Source organism: Heliangelus exortis, chromosome 1 (genome assembly GCF_036169615.1).
Source record: "Heliangelus exortis chromosome 1, bHelExo1.hap1, whole genome shotgun sequence".
Taxonomy (NCBI): Eukaryota; Metazoa; Chordata; class Aves; order Apodiformes; family Trochilidae; genus Heliangelus; species Heliangelus exortis.
In genome coordinates this window covers 58,309,810-58,334,932 of record NC_092422.1, presented here as the reverse complement: position 1 = coordinate 58,334,932, position 25,123 = coordinate 58,309,810, and the positions used below count along the sequence as shown (strand labels likewise).

Sequence of the window (25,123 nt, the reverse complement as noted above, 5' to 3'; positions counted from 1 at the left end):
CATTTTCTCTGTGGATATTATGTAAGTTTCCACCCACTTTACTTCTGCCATAAAAGCAGGAGACTTTTACTTTTCTGGCTAGGAGAACTAATGGCATATCTTGTCATCCTACACTGCAGTTACTCTCTGGCAAAGAAAGATAGTATCTTTTTGAATTTTTTTTTTTTTTTTTTTTTTTTTTTTAATAATTCCTATGTAAGTGTGGATAGTTAGAAGCTAAAATACAGTCTGTCTGTCAGCCCCTGCAATTTTATGAATAACATTGTACAAAGCAAGAGTTTATACACCAAACACAGTTGTGCTGGTGTGTCTAAGGGCAGTGTTTGACATTTAGAACCAAATTAACAATACTGTTCATGTGCAAGAGCATGTGTGTATATGTATAGTATATTTATAAATTTACAAATATATATATACACACATTATAGATTTAATATATAAATACAAAAAATATCTAAAAATTTGTAAAAATCTAGCACTGTGTCTTTTTTTTATTGTAATAATTCCTGTGAAGTACAAATTTGTTTTATTCAGTTACTCAGCAGCTGTTACTTAATTTCTAGGGGGGGATGGGTGTAAGGACTAACAGTTGACTTACATGTATTCCCTTTTTGATGTGGAAATAGAACTGCATTCAAAATATAAAAGACTGTTATCAAGAAGATATATTTTTATGAATGTTAAATTCTTCTAACTAATTAAAAGGTTTTTTGTTCTTCTGAAGTTGTTGCTGTTAATTGCACTTTCTCTTACTGCTATACTTGCACAGACAGTATAATCAGGAGCATTGTATGGCTGATATTAATACTTGCTGAATTATTTACCAGTTGAAGTAATGTACACTTGAATCTTATACCATTTCACTAAGAGTTCCTAAGAGGAACTAAGTACTGTTGTGCACACTGTAGTATTTTAAGAGTTATTAAAACACAGAGTCTGTGTTTTAAACAGAATCTTGAAAGAATGTCTGCTTTTGCCAAAATAAGAATAGAATTTATGTTTTGTTGGTTTTGTTCTGGGACAGTGGATTGTTGAGGAGGCAAACTGATGAGAGTAAGAGTGCTGTCAAATTTGGGAGAACTGTGTTGTACCACTTCAGCTTCTGGGTAGCAGTTGTCAAAACTGTTTCATTCTTGGTATCTTAAATGAAGTTGCATAAGCAGATGGTGACGTTTCACCCATAAAAGGTGAGAGTAGTTGCAGTGGCCCACACAGTGTCTTTTTCAGTCTTCTGTTTCCCTTAAATTAATAAATGTCCTAAATCTCAAACATATCTAATCTCTAGAGATATGAGCCAGAAACAAAATATATGCTGCAATAGCAAAAGCTTTCCTAAATCTTAGTTATATCTATCTTTAGAAACAGTATTTACACTCTTCTGTTTACCAACTGTATAGCTGTTGTGCAGCTGGCAGTCTTTTCACTGAGCAGTGGCATCTGTGATTGAAAGACAATTTTAAATGAGCAGCTCTTCCTTCTGGATTAACTCTGTTTTCCTAGATGGATGTAGAAGAGATTATTTTGTATGTCCCATTTAAGAACTTTGATTTTTTGTTCAAAGAAAGATAAAGTTATTACAATGCTTGCCTTAGAGCTTACACTGCTGATTGAATCAGAAAAGATAACAAGTCTAAGAACTGACTGAAGTGTTGGTTAAAATACAAAATACTGAGTATCATAGAAACCAACCTGCTTTGAGACAATCCCACATACTGGTAGAGACAGGTAAAGGGAGTTCTTGGCTTTCCTTTTCAGGTTTTTAGGAGGACTTAAACATTTCTTATCAGGTTATAAAGACAGGCTTTTTCTTTTCTGTTTCGACTAGGATTCCAAATAGCTTTTTGAAGTAATCAAAGCTAGTTGTCCGTACAAGTCTAAATACTGGTTGTTGGTTTGTTTTGTTTTGTTTTTCTAGGTTCTGTTGAAGTAACTGAAGCGAACCTTGTAAGAGATGTATTGTATGTTTTCCAGGGAATAGATGGCAAAAACATAAAAATGTGCAATTCTGAAAACTGCTATAAAGTGGAGGGAAAGGTACTGTATGGTGACTTGTATTCATATGTGAGAGAGAGGCTTGTAGGGGAAAAATTGTCATGAAGAAGATGTAAAAAAATTAAAATATTATCACAAGTTGTTTGTTTTGTTGGGTTTTTTTGTTTGATTGTTTTTGGGTTGGTCTTTTTTTGCAGGGTGGGAGGGCTGGGATTTTTTATATAGAATAGAACAACTCCAAGAGTCTCAATTTAAAACTGATGGGGCAGATTAGATCCCGTAAAGAAACTTTGTCACTTCACAAGATGCAAGTGGACTCCAAGTATTAAGCCAGTACAAGATTCCTAATTTAAGGCTTAGTTTGAGATTTTTTTACATGCTTTCCCCTCCCTAGTGTTTAAGATTGAATATAAAGCAGACTCAGGCTTTTGGCCAAATTATTAAGTTGTTTCTTCTAACTTTGTAGGTGAGCTTGTCCAAATCTCTCAGAGATACTACAAGCAGACTTGCAGAATTGGGATGGCTACATAATAAAATAAGAAAATACACAGACCAGCGGAGTTTGGATCGAGCTTTTGGACTTGTGGGACAGGTATGTCAGATAAAAGATTAACTTTGCCACAATATTGTGGTCTTGTTTCCCTTAGAAACTACTGAGTTAAATGCAGTACTAGAATGATGGGTAAACTTTGGAGCTTGGATCATTCATGCTTCGATTTATTCCTTTTATGGTTTGCCACTTCTGGTATGGGTCATAGTCTAAAGGCAAGGGAAAGGCATTTGCTTTTGCTGGTCATAGAGAAGGAGTTGCTCCTATAATTTGTAGCTGGAAAGTCTCACGTACAGATTCCTTTTCTTAATATCCCTTTTTAAAAAATTCTTATATTTTTAAGTGCTCATGCATGTTTATAAACAAAAAGACTGCTTCAATGGGATGGTAGCATCTCTGAGCTAATTAATCACCAATTTCTTTTTTAGGCTGATCTACATGGGAGACACTTCTATCAGCTAATGTCAATGTTCATGTGTTAATACCACACTAGCTTACAAAAAAAATGCAAATACCCCATTATCTTCTGCCCTTTCACTTGAATACAGCATCAAAAGAATGTCAATTTTTGTTTTTATAGGTTTCATCATCATGATTTCTAGTCTACAGTAACTTCACAGCTGCTGTAATACCCAAAACCACATTTTCTGCTAAGGCATTCCCGTTTCCTCTCACTTGCTCCCTCTGTAAAACTGGATATTATCCGTTCTGACTGGACAGACATGTTATCATTGCCTCTAGCCATAACATCCTACCTAATCTGCAAAGAAATTGAAGTGCTTCTCCCTTCAATCTAATTTTTCTTAAGAGGTCAGTAGAGACACTGTAGTGCTTCCTAATTCTCTAATGTTTTATTCTGTTCCCTTCTGTCTCTTATTTCGAGTAATCCTTTTAGTTACATATAAATAATTATTTTTCTAGTGATCCAGTACTGATTTCCATGTTTTATATGGTAGTGCTACTGTATATGCATTTTCTTCACTCTCCCCCTAATATCTCAGTGAAGTTTCATATTCTTTTTCTAGTAGCTTCCTGCTTATGCTTATTTGTACTGTCTCTGGCTTTAATCTTCAAGTTTACAGAAAGGGGAGAACTTTAATTCTTCAGTGAACTATAATGTGCTATATCCTTCCTACCATATAGAGGTTTCAGACTGTGGACAGAAGGCTGTGCAGTTAGCTAGCTGAATCTGCATAGCACTAATGTTAATTTTAATCGAGGCAAACACTTCTGTGTATTTCTAGGACCTAAGTGTAAAATTAGAACACATATTCTGTTCCTGGTGCCAGTATCTGGGCAAAGAGTATGCACCATTGCTCTTCATGGCTTTTGTAGCTGACAGTTTCAGATGCTGCACACAGTATTAAGAATTCAGCACAAGAATACATGTGCATTCTAAAGCATCTTTTTTGTAATGTTTTAAAGGAATGCTTGCATACATGTGTAGGATAAGGTGTCTATCACCTCTTAATATGATTCTGGTGACTGTTTTTACCATATAAAATGTCAGAAATTCACAATTACTAGGAGTAGAGGTGTAACAATATACTACACTAACATTATATTCTTCTACCTTTGCTGCTCAGTAGCTAAGTTCTACTTTGTCATCAGAAAGCAGAAAGAATAATCAGCAATTAAATATAACTTGCCTTATATTATTACAGTTTGCCTTGCTAGATCCAATTGAGCTAGTGGGCATTTTGACTTTTTTCTCTTGAACAAGCGTTCTCTTTCCTTCCTGAATTCTCTTTTGCTGTAGACCAAATCAGAATTCTAGGATAATGTCCAGTTTTTCATTACAGTTTGGGAAACAAAAATTTGTAGTTTGTAATGCAGGCATTGGCACTGGATGCAAGTTTTAACTTTTAAAGCATGTCTGAAAAGTTGATGGCCAGTTGGATCCTAAATCCTTTTGGCTGCTAAAGTCAGTGATTATTGTTTTCCCTTTTTGAGCAGATGGATAGCACCTTTGATGTTTCCTTGGAGGCTCTACTTTGGGCTCTATCCTGGCAAGTGATACTTTAATTGGTTCAAAAATGTAGTGAAGAAGCAAGTGAGAAGAAATGAAAAGTGAGGTTACACATAAGGGGATTTCTTTTTCCCTTCAGTATTCTCTAGAATAAAAATGAATTTCAAATTTCTAATTTGTAACGTTGAGTTGAAGAGAGGAACCCTCTTTTCTTACAAAGCGTACAATGGCAAGATTAAACGGTGAGAGGTTTTTTTGGGCTTAGCCTCTTAGCAGGTAGGCCTCTTAGTAGGAAAGAGGATTTATGTTCATCTTGTGCTTATGGAATTGATTTCTCTCTTGTACAGTACTCTAGTGAATATTTTACTTTAAGCTCTTGGGTTTTTTTTGTGTGAGGTTTTCCTTATTTTTTCCAAATCGCTTTGACTATGGTTTTAAAAGGAGTTGAGGTGAAACCCCTCAACCAGGTTGTGCTGGGTCCTGCATTTCAGTCACAACAACCTGAAGCAATGGTACAGACTTTGGGTGGAGTGGCTTGAAAGCTGCCTGGAGGAAAAGGACCTGGGGGTGTTGGTTGACAGCCAGCTGTATAGTGTGTGTGCCCAGGTGGCTAGGAAGGCCAACAGCATCCTGGCTTGTATCAGGAATGGTGTGGCCAGCAGGAGAAGGGAAGTGATTGTGCCCCTGGACTTAGCAGTGGGCACCTCAAGTGCTGTGTTTGGTTCTGGGCCCCTCACTACAAGAAGGACATTGAGCTGCTGGAGAGAGTTCAGGTAGAGGCAACCAAGCTGCTGAAGGGTCTGGAGAACAAGTCCTGTGAAGAGAGGCTGAGGGAATTGGGAATGTTTAGCTTGGAGGAGGCTGAGAGGAGACCTAAATGCTCTATGCAGCTACCTGAAAGGAGGTTGTAGTGAGGTAGGAGTTTGCCTTTTCTCTCAAGTAACTAATGATAAGAGTAGAGGAAATGGGCTGAAGTTACACCACGGAAGGTTTAGACTAGGTATGAGGAATGATTTCTTTATTGAGAGTGGTCAGACAACAGAACAAGTTGCCTAGGGAGACAGTGGAATCAGCAGCCTTGGAGGTATTAAAAAAATGTGTAGATGAGGCACTTCAGGACGTGCTCTAGTGGACATGGTTATATATATATATATATGTTTGGGGTTTTTTTTCAGTTTGGTTTGGTTTTTGGGTGGGGGTTGGGGTGATGTTAATGGTTGGACTCTGTGATCTTAGAATTCTTTTCCAAGCACGACAGTTCTGTGATTCTGTGAAAGTTCTAGTGAATTTCCTATTAAAATGAAGTCCACTGAAATAGATACCACAATCAGTAACCAAGAATTGGATAAGAAATCAGCTCTGGAGATTGTGTGTGCATGCAAGGAAGTATTCTTCAAAAAAACCAAAATTGAAAAACAAACTGGAAAAGTACAGAAATTTTCAATGAAGTCCAAAATTAATGACCCATATTTTAAATTTTGTTTTAGCAAATGTGTTGCAGGAATTTTTTTAGTCTGTGTGTTAGATTAAGAACATTACAAAAACAAAGCAAACCCCAGGGCCCCAAACCATGGAAAACAATCTGTATACTAAACAAGTGTTCTTTCAGGAATTGTTTTTAAAATTTACTTGCATTTTTTTTTTATCTTTAAACAACCCAAAGTAGCTCTGCTCAGAATTGTTTTATAAAGAGGAAAACTTGCTTTTGTTCAGGTCTGTTAACTTCAGCACATTTTATAGATTTCTTGGGTTATACCTAGTGTTATTTGTTTCTTCCATATCAAGTGAAGAATTGTATACAACTGTCAATTGCTAAAAGGTCAAAAATGTAGAATACTTGATCCAGCAGTATTTACTGGGAGTTGTCTTTTATGAGCATTATGCTTTCTTGTTCATGCCATGTAGTCTATACAGTAAATAAAGCGATGGTTGCCTAACTTCTGTGTTTTGCTTTTAGAGGCCTTCCTGAAATTGAAACTCTCTTACTTTACTACATACCGCATTTTACATAATCTTTAAAGAAAACATCTTCTGGATCATGTTATGACTTACACATCCCTGTGGTATTTACTAATGTCTTAACTGAGATGATACATCTTCTAGGAGAGTTGTGCTTCTCATATTTTAATCTTTTGGTAAAACTGAGATAGCAAAAAAAAGAAAGTCAATTCACCATGTATTTATATTTTTGGAAAAGCTCTGTGCATCTATTAGAGAAGTACTTGTATGTTTGCCAGTTTTCTTAGAGCTGGCCTTTGTGCCAAAACTTGTAGCTTCATTTGGTTTAAAAAATTTCTGTGTGTTGGTAGGATAAAAATTATTCTGCGTTAAACCAGGAAGATTTTTCCTTATAATTTTTTTCTTTCTTCCTTTTCTTTTTCTTCTCTTTCTGCTAGAGTTTTTGTGCAGCCTTACATCAGGAACTTAAAGAGTACTACCGACTTCTGTCTGTTTTACATTCTCAGGTAAGCTAAATGGTTCTTATTTAACTTTCTTATTTTTCTTTACATTACCCAAGTGTCTCCAAAAACGTATATCCTTCAGAACAGGAAGGGTATACAGCAGTTTCTATTGACAGTGGACACAAGTCTCTGTAACTTACACATCTTTTATTCTTTGGATGTATATACTTATGCATACTTTCCTCTTAGAACTTCACTGTTATTATATGTATTAAATAATCAAGGAATGTGTGCATTTCTAAGTTTCTGCCCAAATTTTGCATAATTTTTGTCAGTTTCATCTAGTGGAATATCTTATCAGTCAAATCTCAAACAGCATGACACACTTTTGAAGGGAGGAAAAAATTATTTGCGTTTCAAGCAATACATGGTATAGCAGTTAGTAACTAACAACAGTTTCAACTTTTTGTTCTGTATGGAGCAGTTGGTGCATTTTCTATGTCCCCTCTATTGTATTGGAAGAGTCAGATCTTTCACTGTTCTATTATTTATTCTTCGATGTACGGACCAACTTGGTGCTGATAATCTTAAAGTTTGTCCACAAATATTTATAGGCATGTGCCCCTACATGCTAGCTCTAAAATATAAATTATTGGGGTTTTTTTCATTCTGCTTATCTTTTTATATGGGACTTTGAAGGAGTTTGTTATTTGTAACTGAGAGAAATTTATTCGGAGAATTGACCTGACATTAAACTAAAATGCCATTTGAGGTTCTGATTTAAAAAAAATCTGTAGCTGAAGTCATAGCTTTTTCTAAGCATTTTCGAAGCATTTATTTCTTTTGAATCATTTGCAGTTCTTTAACATTCCTCACTTATGGAATGCCTGTCATATGTACTTTTTGCCTTTTTCCTGGCAACTGTCCACTTATTCTTTTTGAAATTATTTCCTGCTCTTTCCAAAATATGTTTGCTCTCTTGGTTTGCTGGAGATTTGATCTATTCTAGCTGAAAATATGTATGACTTCCTTAAAATGTAGTTTCTTCTACCTTTCCTGTTTCACTAAACCTTTCAAAAGAAGAGATGAATCTGGTGGGAGGGGAAGCATGTAAGGGAAAAATGAAGGCAAAGTTCTGGCATAAGTTACTTTTAAACTGCATTTGCCTTCGTGGTGGGTTGACCCTGGTCAGCAGCCACCCATCCATTCCTGCTCACCTGTCTCTTGGGGAATCAAGAGAAAATAGAAGGGAGGCAAAAAGACAAATCAGTCAAGTTAGTAACAGTTTAATAGGCAAAGCAAAAGCTGTGTGTGCAAGCAAAGTAGAGCAAGGAATTCATTCACTACTGAATCAACAGGCAGATGTCCAGCCAGTTCCTGGCAAGCAAGGCCTCAGAACACTTCACACTTGTTTGGGAAGACAAGCTCCATCACCACAAATACAAACCCTTTCCCTGAACTTTTCCTCAGAGAAGAAATTTTTGTCTTCCACGTGTTTGGAAATGCTTTCTGGGATTAGCTGCTGTTTCGGCATCCCAGGGGATGAGACGAATCTTACGGTTATTTATTTCTATGGAGCCTCCTTTTTGAAGAGTGGAGTAACATTTGCTTTCTCCCAGTCATCAGGAACCTCTTCTGATTGCTGTGCTGTTGTAAAGACAATCAAGAGTGGCCTTGCAGTGACACTGGTCAGCTCCCTCAGCACTTGTACATCCCATCAGGTTTTGTTGACTTAGTTACATCCAGTTTATTTTCCTAAGGGATCTGTCTCCACTCAAATAAGTCCCCCTTGTTCCAGATTTCCCCTCTCATCTGACATCTGCTATTCCCAAAGACAAATCTTGACAAATAAAACAAACCATAGAAGGCACTGAGTACCTCAGCTTGTTCTGTTTTCCTGTCACCACTTCCCCAGCTCTCTGCAGTAGTTGGGCCCATGCTTCTCCCAGTTTTTCTTTTACTGTTTTTCTTGTTGCTTTCCTTGTTTGTTGCCAGGTTCATCTCCAGTGTTAAGAGTTCGTAAGTGTGTTGAGCTCATTGATTAAACTCATTCTGGTTGGGAACAATGTCTGTAATGTAAAGGTTTGCTGCACTAGCAGAATGAAGTTTCTGTGGATGTCCCTCACTACCTGACTAAAGGGTATCCCAAAGGCATGTTATATTTGGATTTTTAAGAAGCCCCTTGCAAGATTCCTTCCCAAAAGCTGTGGAAGAAAGGAGAGAGACCCAGCAGTGGAGGAGAGATTCACTGTGACCTGAAAGCTGGGAAGCACAGTGTCACACTGAAGAAGGGTCAGTAGCATGCACCAAAGTTAGGTGCTGGCATTGTTTGGAGTTGATATTGATGGTTTGGAGAAAGTAGAGCAGAGTGAAACCTCCCAAACTGTTAATGAAAACTTGCTAAAATTGGTACTCTGGCTGTTCTGTTCATGGCAAGGAGCAGCATGAAACAGAGTGTGTGAGAAAATAGGTGCTGGGGATGTCTAGCCAGTTCCTGCCAAGCAAAACCTCAGAACACTTAACACTTGTTTGGGAAGACAAACTCCATCACCATAAATATAGCCCCTTCCTTTCCCTGAGCTTTCCTTTATGAGAAGAAATTTTTGTCTTCCATCTGTTTGGAAGTTCTTTCCCCAGTGTGGGAAATACACAATTTTTTTCTCTGGAGGAAAGCAACACTAATGCATGTTTCCTCAGTGCTAAACTTGGCATCAAGAGGTCCAATTTGGGAAAAATCTTGGTGTCCTTGCAGGTGGTTGTCTGCACTGCTGGGACTGGATGTGCAACTGGGAGATGGGCACTGAGAAGATGGCACCAGGTGTCAGTGTGACAGTGGAACACTGTGTGCAGGCCTGATGGCAGCCTCTCAGCTGCTGAGGAGGTTGAGATGAAGCAGGGGGAGAAGCTCAGTGAAAACTCAGGAGCATGGAACAGTTGCTGTGTGGGGAGAGAGCAGACAGGCTGAGTCTCCTGAGGCTGAAGGGGAAAAGGTACAGAAAGGCTGTGGCTGAGGGTTCCTAAGTAATGAAGGATGAGTAAAACGCAAAGTTGTGAGATTTGGTGGATGACTATGAGAGGAAAGGAGGTGCTGTGTGATAGCAGCAAGAGGCTGGTATAAAACAGAGAAGAGAAGCCAGCTTGCAAAGCTTGTTTCTCTAGGATGTTGTGGCAAATGATGGAATCAACAGGCTGAAAAATGGATTATGCAGATCCATGGAAGGCAGCTCTGAAAACCAGTATAAAAGGAGCTGAGCGAGGTTGTATCCTCTGACACCCTGAACTCTGCAACCAGGGTGCAAAGAGCCTATAAGGGCACAGACTGCAGGGAGGCATCAGCTTTGCTTACTCTTCTTGTACAGCAGTTCCTTGTCATTACTAGAGATAAAGCAGTAGTTCATCCAACCAGGGCTCTGACAGAGGATGACATTTCTTGTGTTTATAATTGATGGAGCAGGAATCTTGAATAAAGACATCAGCATTATCAAGTCTTGTGCCAGATTATCCCAGAGGTGAGCTTTGTGACTTGTCAATTTTAAAATAAAAAGCGATGGAAAAAAACTCTCTGCTTTTTTTGAGAAATGCTTTCTTTAAAAAATGCACATTTTAATTGCTTGAAAGGAAGTAGAAGATTGTGTCCTGGACTTGAGAGGATAGTGCATTTTTGTATTCAGGAAGTTATCAAGGTTATCTTTCCTTTAGATGTTTTAATTTTTTCTGAGCATCTATTTGGCTGGTATTTGCTGTCATTCAGGAACTCTGCTCTTTTTTTCTTTGTTCTTCTCTCCTTTAGTGACTGTCCATCACGTTGCTTTCTTTAGGGCAGACAGAGCACAAAGACCTAGAAAGTTACTTCTACTTGTCTCTGTACTTTGACCTATATTTGATTCTCTGTGTTCACTTGTGTGGATCTCAGGTTTTGGCCAAATGATTTTTTGAGAGGACATAAAATACTGGGTCTTTCAAGTGTATTAGAAGAAAGTTAACTTCAGAATAAATATTATGAAATATTAGTTCTTCTCAAGTTTTGCCAGTTTTGTTCATTGATATATCTTTCTGTTTCTAATTTGATCAGTTGCAATTGGAAGATGATCAGGGCGTGAATTTGGGACTTGAGAGCAGCTTAACACTTCGCCGTCTCCTGGTCTGGACATATGATCCTAAAATAAGGTTAAAGACCCTTGCAGCACTTGTTGATCACTGTCAAGGTCTGTTTAACATACCTTTAATATTTATGGGGAAGTTGTTTTACTTGAAGTGGTTGTGAATGACAGAGGTGGATATCAATATTCTTACTGTTACGTTTTTTTAGAAAATGTTGAGTAGCTCATTCGAAGCTCTCTTTAGTTGGAGCAAAAAACCCTGCTGAATTATAGTGCTCTTTGGGTACTATTACATCTTTTGGTGTTGGTTTGTTGGGCTTTGTTGCTTTGTTTTTTTGGTTTCTTTTTTAACTAGAATGTGCTTGGGAAAACCTTCAAATTTTAGGCACACCTCGTGCTGTTTCCAATCAGAGAATGCTGCACTGTGGGAAAAAAACCACTGGTACATTATGAATTTGGTGGCTTGGTCTGTTCTCTATGTATGAGTATTATACTGTTATAACTCTAAATATGATGCCATATGTCATTTGCAACTTGTCTGCAGATTCATGTGAAACAATGAATCTTTAAAAATCTGCAGATAGTGCATGTCTTTGTTGGCAATCCTCAAGAAGATCCTGAGGAGTGATTTTGTTGACCAAAACTTTGGCCTGTAGCTGACCCATAGGCTATGCTTCTCCCTGAGGGTACTTCAGCATTGCTATCTTTGAAAATAAATGGAAATTGTGGCCCTTGGGAAAGAGCATCTTAACAAAAAAAAGTTAACTTATGGTTTACTTCGATGATTGGATTTAGTAACAATTGTGGAAAAAAGCTAGCTTTACTATTAATACATTCATGAAAATTTTGAATGCTACAGCCTGTGCTGCAAGGAGGCTTGTAACCTATGCAACATAATAAAAAAAACATACTGGTTTGGTTTTTTTGTTTGTTTGTTTGGTTGGTTGGTTTTTCTGTCAGTCTCTTAACCTTTCAGTTGCAAAAAAAGAGGAGATATCACCTAAAGGAACTATGGGGAGGACTATAACCAAGAAGCAGGAAAGATGTTTTTGTGTGTGTGTATTGAGAGAGACTCATGTACAGGAGAGAAGGAAAACACACCAAGGCTTCTATAATGCTCTTCTTGGGGGTATAGTGGGGAAGGAAGAATCAAAGTCAAACTTTTTGTGTGATCTGATGCCTTGAAATTTGCATTTCTCCAAGCTATCATAAAGTAGACAGAATATGATATCGGAGAACTGTGCTTAGGTCTAATGATTCATGGCTTAACACTTAGAAATTCCCTGTCTACATGAAAAAATGTACTTTTGCTACATTTTAGATTTGCTTGTGAGGCAACCTTTGAGTGTCATATGAGCAGATAAAATCAAAGGCTGCTAAATTTTAAGTGTGGTATATGTATTTTTCCTTCATAGATTTCTGCTTGTCTTCCCTATGATCTTACAGGGAGAAAAGGGGGTGAACTAGCCTCAGCAGTTCATGCCTACACTAAAACAGGAGATCCTTACATGAGATCTCTGGTTCAGCACATTCTTGGGCTTGTATCCCATCCTGTACTGAATTTCCTTTATCGATGGATTTATGATGGAGAGCTGGAAGATACATACCATGAGGTAACGTGTGATACAGTAAATGTTTTATCTCTGTTTGCTTTGTGAAAGTATAATCTGTGGGAAGTTTAGAGGAGAATTTGAAAAGTACACTGTGATGGAAGAATACAACATATGTGTAAGAGATACAATAACTTGAAATGTGACTCCTTTCATGGATTCAGTCAGTGTGATGTCAGGAGGTTGCAGTGATGCAGTATGTTGTCTTTAATGCATCACATCCTGGGTCTGTTTAGTAGAGACAGAATGGTGGCCTAATAATAGATGCTTGTTCCTGAAGAGAGTCATCTCCCTCTTTTCCTGCTTAGTGTAACAATAGTAATGTATCCAGAGTGCTTTATAACTGTTCAGAATGCAAGCCTTGTGTTTTGAATAAAGTTCAGAATATTCTACTGTGACTACCAGTTGTTATCCTCAGCTTCATAGATATCTACTTTGTCAACTTGGATAGAACAGGTTTATGGTTCCAGAGTCCCTCTAGGAATTCTCCAGTTAGTCTGTCATCTTTACAGCAAACTGTAGTTAACTGTTCCTTTTTGTCTTAAAAATGTGTTTATGCCTTTTGAAGCTCTCCTAACTTTTTTTCTTATCTCCAGTCAGCACAGTCTCATTGAAATGAGTTTCTTTGGTTGCAAGGAGACAAAGAATCACTTTTTTTAAAGAATTGAGCTCTTCTAAGACACATCTTAGTAACTTAACCTGAGTGTAAAATACTCAGATTTCATTGGATTCATTAGCTTTCAGTTTTTTGTTTAAAAATTTACATGTGCACTTTGAGGATGTTTGCAATACCGAAAATCGCTGTTGGATGTGCTATATTGTAAGCTACACTTTTCATACCATAGGCAGAGTTTTTGAACAAAGGTAATCAACAACTCTTGGTGGAAATGGTATTTGGAGGCAGTGAAAAAAGTTCTTGTGCAAAAAAATGAATGTTTTGTTTGACAGGATGAGGACTTTTGTACTTTTGCTACATTTTAGATTTGCTTGTGAGGCAACCTTTGAGTGTCATATGAGCAGATAAAATCAAAGGCTGCTAAATTTTAAGTGTGGTATATGTATTTTTCCTTCATAGATTTCTGCTTATCTTCCCTATGATCTTACAGGGAGAAAAGGGGGTGAACTAGCCTCAGCAGTTCATGCCTACACTAAAACAGGAGATCCTGGACAGACTCCTTCCACAAGTCATTTTAACAAAACTAGTCTTGTGGATTTAGGTTCTTACAAATGGAAGTATTTTCTTGTGTAGAGTCCAGAGACTGTAGCATTTGATCACCAGTTTAAGTGCAGGAGTTCTTGTTGGGATTTTCTTCTGGAATTCTACCTCTGTTAAAATAAAGCCCAAAGGGCTTGAGTGAAAATAAAACCAGTAAAATAAGAGCATATTATGTTTACATTCTGAACTATGTATCCTTCCCTAACTGCATAACTAATTGCCTCAAAAATGCTCTATGCTTCTCTGTTTCCTAATGGATGTTTCACAAATAGTACATTTTACTTTATCCTGAGGTACTTAAGGTTATATAATATACAGAGGATATTAAATCATGTGAGCTGTTGTTTAACCTTTTTCTTCAGAGTTCATATTTCAAGATAAAATTTATGTATCAGTTGCCAGGACAACTCTGCATGTTATCTGTGAACTTTTTTTTTCTTTTTTTAGTTAAAAGAACAACTCAGAAATATCTTTACAGATTTCTGAGTACAGAAATTAAATTAAATACAAGCAGAGAAAGTTTACATTCATCTTCTGATTTTAATGTTTATTTCAATCTATAGTTTTTTGTAGCTTCAGATCCTACAGTTAAAACTGATCGGCTGTGGCATGACAAATACACTTTGAGGAAATCAATGATCCCTTCTTTTATGACAATGGAGCAATCAAAAAAGGTATGAATTAAAAAGTTAATCTTCTGATGATCTGTTGGTCCTATACTGCTGTTTAGTTTTCCATTAAGAAAATAGAGCTGAAATTTTAAAATAATCTTAAGAACAGCTACATTAATAAAATTGATTGCAGAGGAAAACTGTGAGATTGTTTCTCCTTTCCATTCTCTTAACTGATAAACTTTGTTTTTGGAGGTGCCAAGGTAGGAAAAGGAGTTTGTGTTTAAAATTTTTTTATGTTAGTATTAGAGTTCTGGATTGTTGTAGCTGGGATTATGAAGCTAAGGGCACAAAAAGATAACAAAATACCCTGTTGTCCTTGTGGTTGTGGGTGGCTTTGTTTTGAGTTTGCTTTTTTTCTTATATGCAAATAACTGAAAAAATAAAATCCTTTTGTGTTTAGGTCCTCTTAATAGGAAAATCTATAAACTTCTTGCATCAAGTTTGTCATGATCAAACTCCATCCACAAAGATGATTGCTGTGGCAAAGTCTGCAGAGTCTTCCAAAGATGGTAGAGTATCTGTGTTAGTCAACTTTTTCCCTTTGAACTGAGGTCTGTACAGTATGCAGTTTAGACTGTAAACTGACATTTTGGATAGTGGGGTGGAAAAGAATGCCAGAAGTCCCATTTGCCCTAAAATATAGGTGTGTTAATCACAGAATCACACAGAATATTAGGGGTTGGAAGGGGTCTCTAGAGATCATGTAGTCCAACCCCTCTGCCAAAGCAGGTTCATCTGGAGCAGGTTGCACAGGATGGCATCCAGGTGGGTTTTGAATGTCTCCAGAGATGGAGACTCCACCACCTCTTTGGGCGGCCCAGTCCAGCGCTCTAGCCTCAAAAGTAAAGAAGATTCTTCTCATGTTTAGATGGAACTTAATATGTTCAGTGTTCGTATGTTCATTGTGCCTGTTAACTGTTGTTCTGTCACTGGGCACCACTGAAAAAAGGCCCCATCCTCCTGACACCCACCCTTGAAGTCTTTATAAGCATTGCTAAGATCTCCTTCAGTCTTCTCTCTAAAAAGGCTCAAGTCCTCCAGCCTTTCCTCATATGAGAGATGTCATTTTTATACCTCTTTGCTGTACCATTTCCAGCAGTCCCCTGAGCTTCTTGAACTGAGCAGTCCAGGATACTTGGGTTTGACAAAACTTGCTGGATGATTGTTAATATGTTGGATTTCCAAGTGAAACCCAGGCCTGATCAGCCTGCTTTCAGCCAAGTTTTGCAGGGAGGGATAAAATGGGAGAAGGAATATTCTTGAGTGCTGCAGTAAGGATTTAGTACTTGCAACTTCTCATCAAATACACTTCATCATAATGCGGAATTAATTCTGTGATTAAAAAATAATAAAGCCATTAGTTGTAACTAAGAGAATAAGCAGTAAAACTAAGCAGGACAGAAGCCTTTTGTAAATGCACTCTACCACTATAGAATCATAGAATTGTAGAATTGGCTGGGTTGGAAGGGACCTCAGAGATCATCAAGTCCAACCCTTGATCCACGACCACTGCAGTTACCAGACCATGGCACTGAGTGCCACATCCAGTCTCTTTTTAAATATCTCCAGGGATGGAGAATCCACCACTTCCTGGGGCAGCCCATAGTATGTCTGAAGAAAACAGTATGAAAAGTTAGTAAAAATTCATCTTGAATGTTGCTTAAAACCGGGATTGCCAACTGTTGAACATAAAACCAAAGCTTAACTATCAGATCTTCTTCAGAGTATTTCTTTCTATTTAGATGAGATTTCAGTTTTAATGAATTAGAGCTTATATACCATTTGCAGTTACTTTTTGGTGGCATATTCTTTGCAATGAAGTTAGTGTTGTTATGGTGAAAGACAGCAACAATAAACATCCACAACAAGCAGACTTTACGTAAGAACATCTAGCGAAGAAGGTAAGGTAATGCTTAGGATGCTGTTACATATGGGAGAAAGGAGAACTTGCTTTCTTATGGTGAAGGTGATATTTTGTATAACTCCTGTAATATACCAAAGATAATCTAATTGTTAAGAGGTAGATGACTACTGTAGTTTCTTTGATGCTATTTTCTACATATATTTTAGAAGTATAATGATGTCCTGGTAGTATATCCAGCTTTAGCTAAGAGAAGAATTCTCTAAGTACTTTTTTTTCTCTCTGTTTCTTTACTTAGTTGTCACAATTTAGACCTGGGTGGTACCAGCCAGGCTTCTGCTCATTTGCCTCCCACTCCCACTGTGGGACTGGGAGGAGAAATTCCACCTTAATGTTCATTAATCGAGACAAGGATAGGGAGGTTTGCATTCCCCAATTATAGCAACAGGCAAAAAACAGATTTGACTTGGGAAGGAAAAAAACTAATTTAATCTACAAGGAGAAAGAGAAAACATAGTCAGATCTTAATACCTTCCCCTCCACCCTTCCGTTCTTCCCATCCCGGATCCCTTCCCTGCCACCTCCCCCTCAGGGCACAGGGAGGGTCAGGGGGGGTTTAGGGTCAGTTCCCCACACGCTATTTCTGCCCCTTTACTCCTCAGGGGAAGGACTCCTCACATCCTTCCCCTGCTCCAACGCGGGGTCCCTCTCACGGGACAGAGTCCTTCAGGAACCCCTCCGACATGAGTCCCTCCCACAGGTGCAGTCCCTCAGGAGCTGCTCCAGCCCGGGCTGCACACAGAGTCACGGCTGCTGCGGGAGCAGTCACCTCCTCTGACACGGGCTCCTCCATGGCTGCAGAGCCACATCTGACCCTCTCTGGGATCCTGCACAGGCTGCTGTGACACTTCAGGGGCTACAAATCCACATTTACCCCACCGTGGTCCTTCAGGGACTGCTCCACCGTGCTCCTCCATGGGCTGCAGGGGCACAGCTGCCATCTCACCCGGGGCTGTGGGGAAATCTCTGCTCAGGCACCTTTACCCCTCCTTGACCAACTTTGGTGTCTTTTCTCTGGCATTTCTCTCTCACTTCCTCTGCAGGTCCCTGTATTTTCTTTGCAGTTTCATTTCCCTTTCTTGAATATGTTACTCACAGAGGCACACCCAGCTTCCCATATCTGCTTGGCCTTGGGCAGGGGTGTAGCAGGGATTGGAACCAGGGGAACTTCCAGCAGCTTCTCACAGGAACCACCCCTGTGGACCCCAGCTTCCAAAACACGACTGCGTTAACCCAAGACATTTGTTTTCTATGAACATCTATCTTTGCACTTTTTGATAGCTTGTACCATGTTTTTTCTCTTATTGCTGTTCTCAAATATGGCTCTATTTTATGTAACTTCAAAGTCTGGCTTTGTGGGATTATCTTTTTTTTCTTTTTTCCCCCCTGTCCAGATGAACCTTAAATTAATTTTTTTATATTACCTCTTCAGAGCACGGGCTTTTCGCATGAATACCTCCATGAATGGTGTTTTAATAATAGAATCCCATTCACATCTGGAAGAATATTTACTTTAGTAATATGGGTTTTGTACTATACACACTGCTTGCTTAGTCAAAGTTGTACTCAAAACGCAGAGAGGAATTGGGGTTAAGTGAATAAGGGCTGTAAATGCATTTGAACCATCATCTTGCCAACTACTCCTGAAAAAGACACATCCTTTGAGTACACTACTTTCACCACTTTACACAGTGTTTACAGCCATGCTTCTCCAGTAGTGTTTGTAATTTGCACTTGTGTTTCTCTCTCCTTGACTGAATGGAAGATCTGTACAAATGTACTTTCCCTATTATGTAGGGGATGAGAGATCCAAAGCAAGTACATTATCTGAAGTGCTGAGAATACTGGTTTCAGAGAGAAGTGTAGTTTTAGAAATGGATGCTATCCACTATATCTGCAATGGATGAAGAAGTTCTGAGGCTATCGTCTGCAGCCTAAATACCTCATATTATTGCACTGCCTTAATTCTGCACAAAACCACATTTCTGTTTCAGGCATTTTACCCACTCAGTCCCAAAAGTTCTGCGTCAGTGATATTGGAAATGCTGTCCTTGTTTGTGCTGATTATATCCTCAGAGTCCCTTCAAATAATTACTTTTATAGTCAGATGATGGAAAGCTAGGATGCCAGCCTGAATTCTGGATGCTTTTTCTCATTCTAAGTCTGAATGTTTAATTGGTTTGTCTGTGTTTTTTATTACTTTAATTTACTTTGGAACCTTAACTCTCATGTTTCTCATTTCCTTTCGACGCTGAAGTAATCAAGATGAAAAAACTTATGAACAATCATTAAAACAGAAAGCCAGAATGCAGAACAGTGTAGAGCTTGGTCATCTTGCCTGACAGGATTGTAGCAGCCACTTAGGGAAGAGGGGTGGTGTAGAAGACAGGTAAAGTGATCCCAGTTCCAACCTCTAGTTATCCACAGTTCAGGAACTTCTCAAGTGTCTGCAGTAGAGATTGAAACTTATCCTGGAGCAGGCACGCACTATCTTACACTAATTTGGTACCTGGATCTTAATTTTTTTTTACCTTTTGAGCAATAGTTGTGTAATTAAGAAATGTTGAAATCAAAAGTAAATCCTTTAATGCTGAAGAGGGTCTGTATCTTATGATAGTTGACAGTCAGCAGTCCAGTATTTGGAGTTTTTCTCCATGTTGCCCAAAGAGGCCATGCTTCTTGCTATCTTGTAATACCTTTATTACAGTCCATTTCTTAGTAAGCTTGTAGTTGTAAAAAGGAGTGAAATACATTTCCTACTAAAAGGCAGTGTCCTGCCCCAGGGTTGCCATGCATTAAAGGTTGAGAAGGAAACATAAGGTTGCTTGCTGTCCCCCAGATAATGCAAGTGTGTTCCCTCTGCTAGTTCTGGCTAATGTGTGGGATCTCTTTTCTGTTGAATGTTTTGACTGATTCTTCCATTTCATGTCCTCCACAATTACAGAAGTGACTTCTAATTGAGATCCCCCCCAAACACAAAGGTTTTCCCTAACTCTCAGCTTTTAGGTCTCCTTGAAATTATTTGATTCTGTAAATTCAGGTATTTCAGCAAGCTAAAAAAAATTCAATTTCTATGTAGAAGTGATGAAATAATATGGGCTCTTATTGAAAAGTACAAGCTGGGCACGGATGAATAATGTTGAGGTACAGGATGCTTTAGACTTGCTTTCATTTTGGCTATGTCAAATGTATGATATAGGGGATCATAATAAATGGGAATTTCTGTGCTTTTATGTTTCAGCTCCAAAGATTGTTTGCATTGATTTTGGAAAAATAGTAATTTAATTTTTTTTTATTTTTTTTAGCTGCTGATTTGTTCACAGATCTGGAAAATGCATTTCAAGAAAAAATTGATGCAGCTTATTTTGAGACCAGCAAATACCTGCTGGATGTTCTCAATAAGAAGTACAATTTACTGGAACATATGCAGGCCATGAGGCGCTACTTACTACTTGGTCAAGGAGACTTTATCAGACATTTAATGGACTTGCTCAAGTAAGAGAGTAGGAAGGGTAATTATGTTGAAATTCTGATACTTGCAAATGTGCATGATCAGCACAGAAGTTGTTTTGCTTTCAGAAGAGAACCCTTTAAGTATCTTATTACTCAAAGGTTTAATTGAATAATTTTAAAATTCTACTTTGAGGTTAATTTTTTGGCCCTGAGGCTTTAACTTAGTTCTTCCTTTTTGGTAGCAAATACATACAGCACCATTTCACAATGTCTTGAGAAGTTGCAGCCATACAGATATGTTTACATTGACCTTGTGACAAGGGTCTTAACACTTCTCTCACTCCTGCCAGCAAGTTTAAATGGAAGAGTTCTGTTGCTCTTGATGCCATTACTTAGCACTGCTCTGAATACAAGGCTTCTGTATTTTGGAGGTGTTTGGTCCAAAATCCCTCAACGTGTTATTTTAAAAAATATAATTGATGACTCATTAGTCTGTTTTATGTACTCAGGTGCTCCCACTAGTATCAGTTGCAGTTCTTAAAGTGTATTTGCAAGCTCACTGCTTTTACATGCTGGTGCTACTGAAAACTTTGCCTTCCAAAAATGTGCTTTACAAAGCTTTCCTTTGGTCTACAAGGCAGGCTTTGTAACAGAGCTTCCATTACCTTGTTAACTGAACTCAGCATTGTCTGGTGGTGATTTCTGTATGACCATATGTTTTCAACTGAAGGTTAGTGTGAGGCAGAATAAGGTTGGTTTGTGGAGTCAGTAATACAGCAGAGGCAGAAGTAGTGAAGGGCTTTCTAGTACTGATCATGGGGAAAAAGAATAGTCCAAGGTGCTTGTTACTTGCACATTGCAACTCTTTGGTAAGTTTAAGTTACGTAAAGGGAATGAGTTTGTGTGCTTCTACCAGCACTTCTAAGCTTGTGAGATGGCCACCATTAAGTCTCTCAAAACTGAAATGAGATTACTGGTTTGGTGTATTAATAATGTGATCTGCTTCATTTTAGATATGAATGCAACTCAGATTACAGAGTGGTTATTCTAGCAGTTCTGGCAATTTCAAATTACTGGCGTTAAGTAAGGATAAAGTTACTCATGCTGATGTTCAGGTATATAGCTGAGCATGAGTAGACAGTTTGAAATATTTTACTCATTGATTTTCTTTGTGGTTAAGACTGAAAGTGTAATACGAGAGGTTTTGAAAGGCTGTCAGAAAAATGTTTCACTGTGTGCTGCAGTTACTACCAAATTGCTGCCTTAGAATATCTCAGTAATGTGCCATGACTGTTTGTTTCCTAACCACCAGGCCAGAGCTTGCACGGCCAGCTACAACCTTGTATCAGCATAATCTGACTGGAATCCTTGAAACAGCAGTGAGGGCAACAAATGCCCAGTTTGATAACCCTGAGATCCTCAAACGACTGGATGTTCGACTTCTGGAGGTCTGTTTGCATCATGGTGGCTCTGACTGGAAACATACCTTTTTCTGTGTGTCTGTGTGTGTGTGTGTGTGTGTGTGTGTGTGTGTGTATGTGTGTGTATACATGCAGACATCTATATGAAACAAAATTTTCATATGTGTATATATTTATTATATTTCCCCCTCTTGGAAGGGGGGGGAGCTTCCCCCATTGAAGTCTGCTTTGAATTACCTAAATCTCATTCAGTAAGTCTTCTTTTCCCATTTCCTGCCTCTTGTCTATTTTTATTTCAAGCTGTGGGTTTACAGCCAATCCTTTGACAATATGAAGTTGAGTATTTGGAGTCTAACAGTAATTGATGCTGGTGGCCCTGATGCAACTTTTTCTGCTGTTGCTCTTAAAAGAGTCTGGGAAGTGTTGTCTTTATCACTAGTAATTACAAAGAGTAAAGCTGTGAAAGTTCATTTCATGAAGGAAAACTCTTGTAAGAAACTTGAGGTAATGAAAAAGCTCCAGTCCCAGAGGTGGTTGTTAACTGACGTACTGTGGCATCTGAAATAAATCTATACGTTAGGCTGAGTCATGCCTATGAAGTTTTTCCTTCCCTTTCTGTCCTTTACTAGCTCCCATGGAAAAACATGGACATTACAAACATCAGCATTTGTGTGAGATGTATCCCACTGTTGTGTCAAAGTTATTAACACAATAATTTTGTGTCAGTTTTGGATGAGAAGCTCCTGTATGGATGTGGATGATTGTTTTTTCATAAGCTATGGAGAATGGAAGAGAAAGCAAGAGTTGCTCCTGCTAGTATGCTCTGGTATACACTGAAAGTAGCATATCTTCTTAACACAGGTATCTCCTGGGGACACTGGATGGGATGTCTTCAGCTTAGACTATCATGTTGATGGGCCAATAGCAACGGTAATGTCATAAATATACTGCTGGCTGGGAACATGTCTCACATAACTCAATTGAAATGCTAAAATTTTTTATTGAAGTAACCTCTTTTTATTCTGGAATATAAGATCAGAAAGACTTTTTTTTTTTTTTTTTTTTTTTTTTTTTTTGGTATCTAGGATGCACCCACTATATAAACATCTGAGCCAAAATCTCAGTTCTTAAAATTAATTGTGAGTGCTGAAAAGGTACATTTAAAATGATCATTACTGGAAATCAGTAATCCGTTTGTTACAGCAGAGATTTTAGCATGTGCTTAGTAAATGGAATTTTTTTCTATTATTACTGGCTGTAGCTGCTAATTTGGAATAATTTGCAAGGAACTGAAGAATCTATTTGAGGGAAACCTATTTGTACTGTCTAAATGAAATTTGATAGGTAGTGTTCATTAGAGCTACTGAGAAAATAGCTACACTGTTGATCAGAATGTATTTAGCCTTTATAAAGAGCTTGCAGAGAATTTTTTTCTTTTAAACAGGACATCAAAATATCAGTCTCCCCAGCAGAAGGAATTTTCATGTATATAGGTAGTTTGAAAACAGTGAAATATTTAGGGTTTTTGTGCTCACCCTTTCTTAGACTTACTGTAGTGCCCTGTGCCTGCTTGCATGTTAGGTAACTCAGTTCAGCTTTTGTGGGAGGATCTTCCCAAAGGCTCTGGCTTTCCAAGGCTTTTGTTTTGACAATATTTACCAATAAACTGCATGGGTCAGGTGTGATTGACTGTGAAGAGAGTACACAGTATGCCTTATCAAATTTGTACTGATGTTTTATTTATTTTGTAGGTATTTACACGTGAGTGCATGAGCCACTATCTAAGAGTATTTAATTTCCTCTGGAGAGCAAAGCGAATGGAATATATTCTGACTGATATATGGAAGGGGCACATGTGCAATGCAAAGCTTCTAAAAAGTATACCAGGTGAGAAAAGCCCAAATGAATGATGGCCTTGTAAACTGGATTTAGCTGACTGCATCTTTAAACTATATTGAGGGGAAAGCAAGTCTGTTGGGACGGATGAGTTTTATACTTTGTTGCTCTGCTTGACTGACTGTTTAATGGTAGATGATGAAGATAAAATACTTACTTGTTTTGCTTAATCCTTGGTTGTGAATTTTGTATCCATGAGTGAATGAGACATCACCTGTCTCTGGGTAGAAACTGTTACTCTTCTGTTCCTTTTTATTCATTTTTGTTGATGCTTTCCTGTCTGTGTCCTGCTGTCTCCCTCTTTCTTATGCTGGAAGTACTTAGTCTCATACATGCACACTTTAGAATTTACTAGTTTTACCTTCACTCATTCCCTGTGCTTTTTATTTAGATAAGATCAGAATGGGCCTTAGCCTGTTAGATGGGAGAAATACATGTTGAGAAGAAATAGGAAAGCTTTAAAGTGTAGTGTTTCTGGTGTATATTTCTAATGGACTGGGATTTTATGATCCTACTTCTCAGCTGAGAATGTAATCACATTTGTACTGGCTCCATACTGGCTTTTTTTTACCTAGCTACATTTCTTTCATTTAAAAAAAATTTACTATGGGTTACACTTTTCTTGTTGCATAGTAATATTTTAAAAGATTTATTTATGGTATTATAATTAGGAACTGTTTGGTGGATAGGAAGGGACACCTTCACCTCAGAATGTCACTGAGAAGCAAGCTCATCTAAAGCCTGCTTCAGTGCATGAGGCTGATCTCTGGAACTGTACAAGATTCCTAGATTTCCTTTTGGTTTCTATGAGATAGGATTTGGTTTACTGTTATTTTCCTGTCCCAAGTAAGTGTGGTTTTGACTCAAAAATGGTGGTCTATTGCATTCTTGTTTTCTATTAGCTTTGAGACTGTGGTGTCAAAATAAAACAGATTTTATTCTCATCGCCTGAGGGTCTTTAGGCTGGATCTGTCTCTCATTGTTAGAGCTTTGTTTGTTCTTTTGTTGTCATAAATAAGTTTGTTTTTTCTTCCTTCCTGCCCTTTTTCCCCCTCCCTCCTCCTCTTCTTTGGGAAGACTGATGCTTGGCAATGGTGCAGCCTTTTGTAGATAAAAGCTCAGTTGCTTATCGCCTGTAGGTTTGGCTATGCTTAAGTAACAGAGACATTTAAAATGCTGCCCAAGCTCTTACAGCTATTGTTGGCAGAAGGAGCAGAGTGTTGTATTTCTCAGTTTGTGCCTCTGACAAAGAAGAATATGCTTATAAAGACCTGTACTGCCTTCTGCCTGGAGGGACAGGTGTCTTCCTTTTTTACCAGCATGTCTAAGTTGGAAGCTGCAAGTAGAATTTTTTCTGAAGTACATGATGAGTCTGCCCCAGCACTGATTTATGAAGAAGTAGTAGAACTTGCTTTTATTTTCTCTCTCTTCCTCCAAAACAGTGCCTTGCCCTTCCACTCACAGAGCACCAAATGGCAGGCAGTAACTGGTAGGAGGAAACAGTTGCAGGGTTGGTTGTTTTTTTTTTTCCAGCCACAAAGAGGCAGCATTGACTTTAAAGGATTGCATTATTCACAATTCCCAAAACATCTTAACATCTTACTCTTTAAATGAGTAGCTGTAGACAGTAGTGTCAAGCTCACTCTTTCCCTATCAGTAATTTGAAGAAGAAACACAGATGTATCCAGCTTACCAGTGTTCAAGAATATCTGCTGTTTATCCAACCCTGGGGATTTTTTCATTGACCCTATTTAAAGTAGATGCAGCATAATGTGTCAGAAGTAGCCTTCCTGCAAAGGCATAAGAAATGAAGAACAGAGTACTTTGTAATATCTTTCAGATCATTGGATGATCTGTAACATACCAAGATATGAAAATTTAGAATTCTTTTTTCTAGTACTCCTATAGCTTGTCTGCAG

At 38.1% G+C, this 25,123-nt stretch overlaps 1 protein-coding gene across 2 annotated transcripts in view; it reads left to right on the top strand.

The window, feature by feature from the left end:
- Positions 1-25,123, top strand: part of TUBGCP3 (tubulin gamma complex component 3) — a 51,296-nt gene that overhangs the window by 21,593 nt on the left and 4,580 nt on the right. For both annotated transcript variants that reach the window (XM_071743669.1, XM_071743680.1), the window contains 11 exons: positions 1,916-2,034; positions 2,459-2,584; positions 6,908-6,976; positions 10,986-11,118; positions 12,460-12,626; positions 14,403-14,513; positions 14,914-15,022; positions 19,740-19,929; positions 21,200-21,335; positions 22,170-22,238; positions 23,060-23,195. In XM_071743669.1, the coding sequence (XP_071599770.1) occupies positions 1,916-2,034; positions 2,459-2,584; positions 6,908-6,976; positions 10,986-11,118; positions 12,460-12,626; positions 14,403-14,513; positions 14,914-15,022; positions 19,740-19,929; positions 21,200-21,335; positions 22,170-22,238; positions 23,060-23,195 (1,365 nt within the window). The remainder of the gene's footprint in view (positions 1-1,915; positions 2,035-2,458; positions 2,585-6,907; positions 6,977-10,985; positions 11,119-12,459; positions 12,627-14,402; positions 14,514-14,913; positions 15,023-19,739; positions 19,930-21,199; positions 21,336-22,169; positions 22,239-23,059; positions 23,196-25,123) is intronic.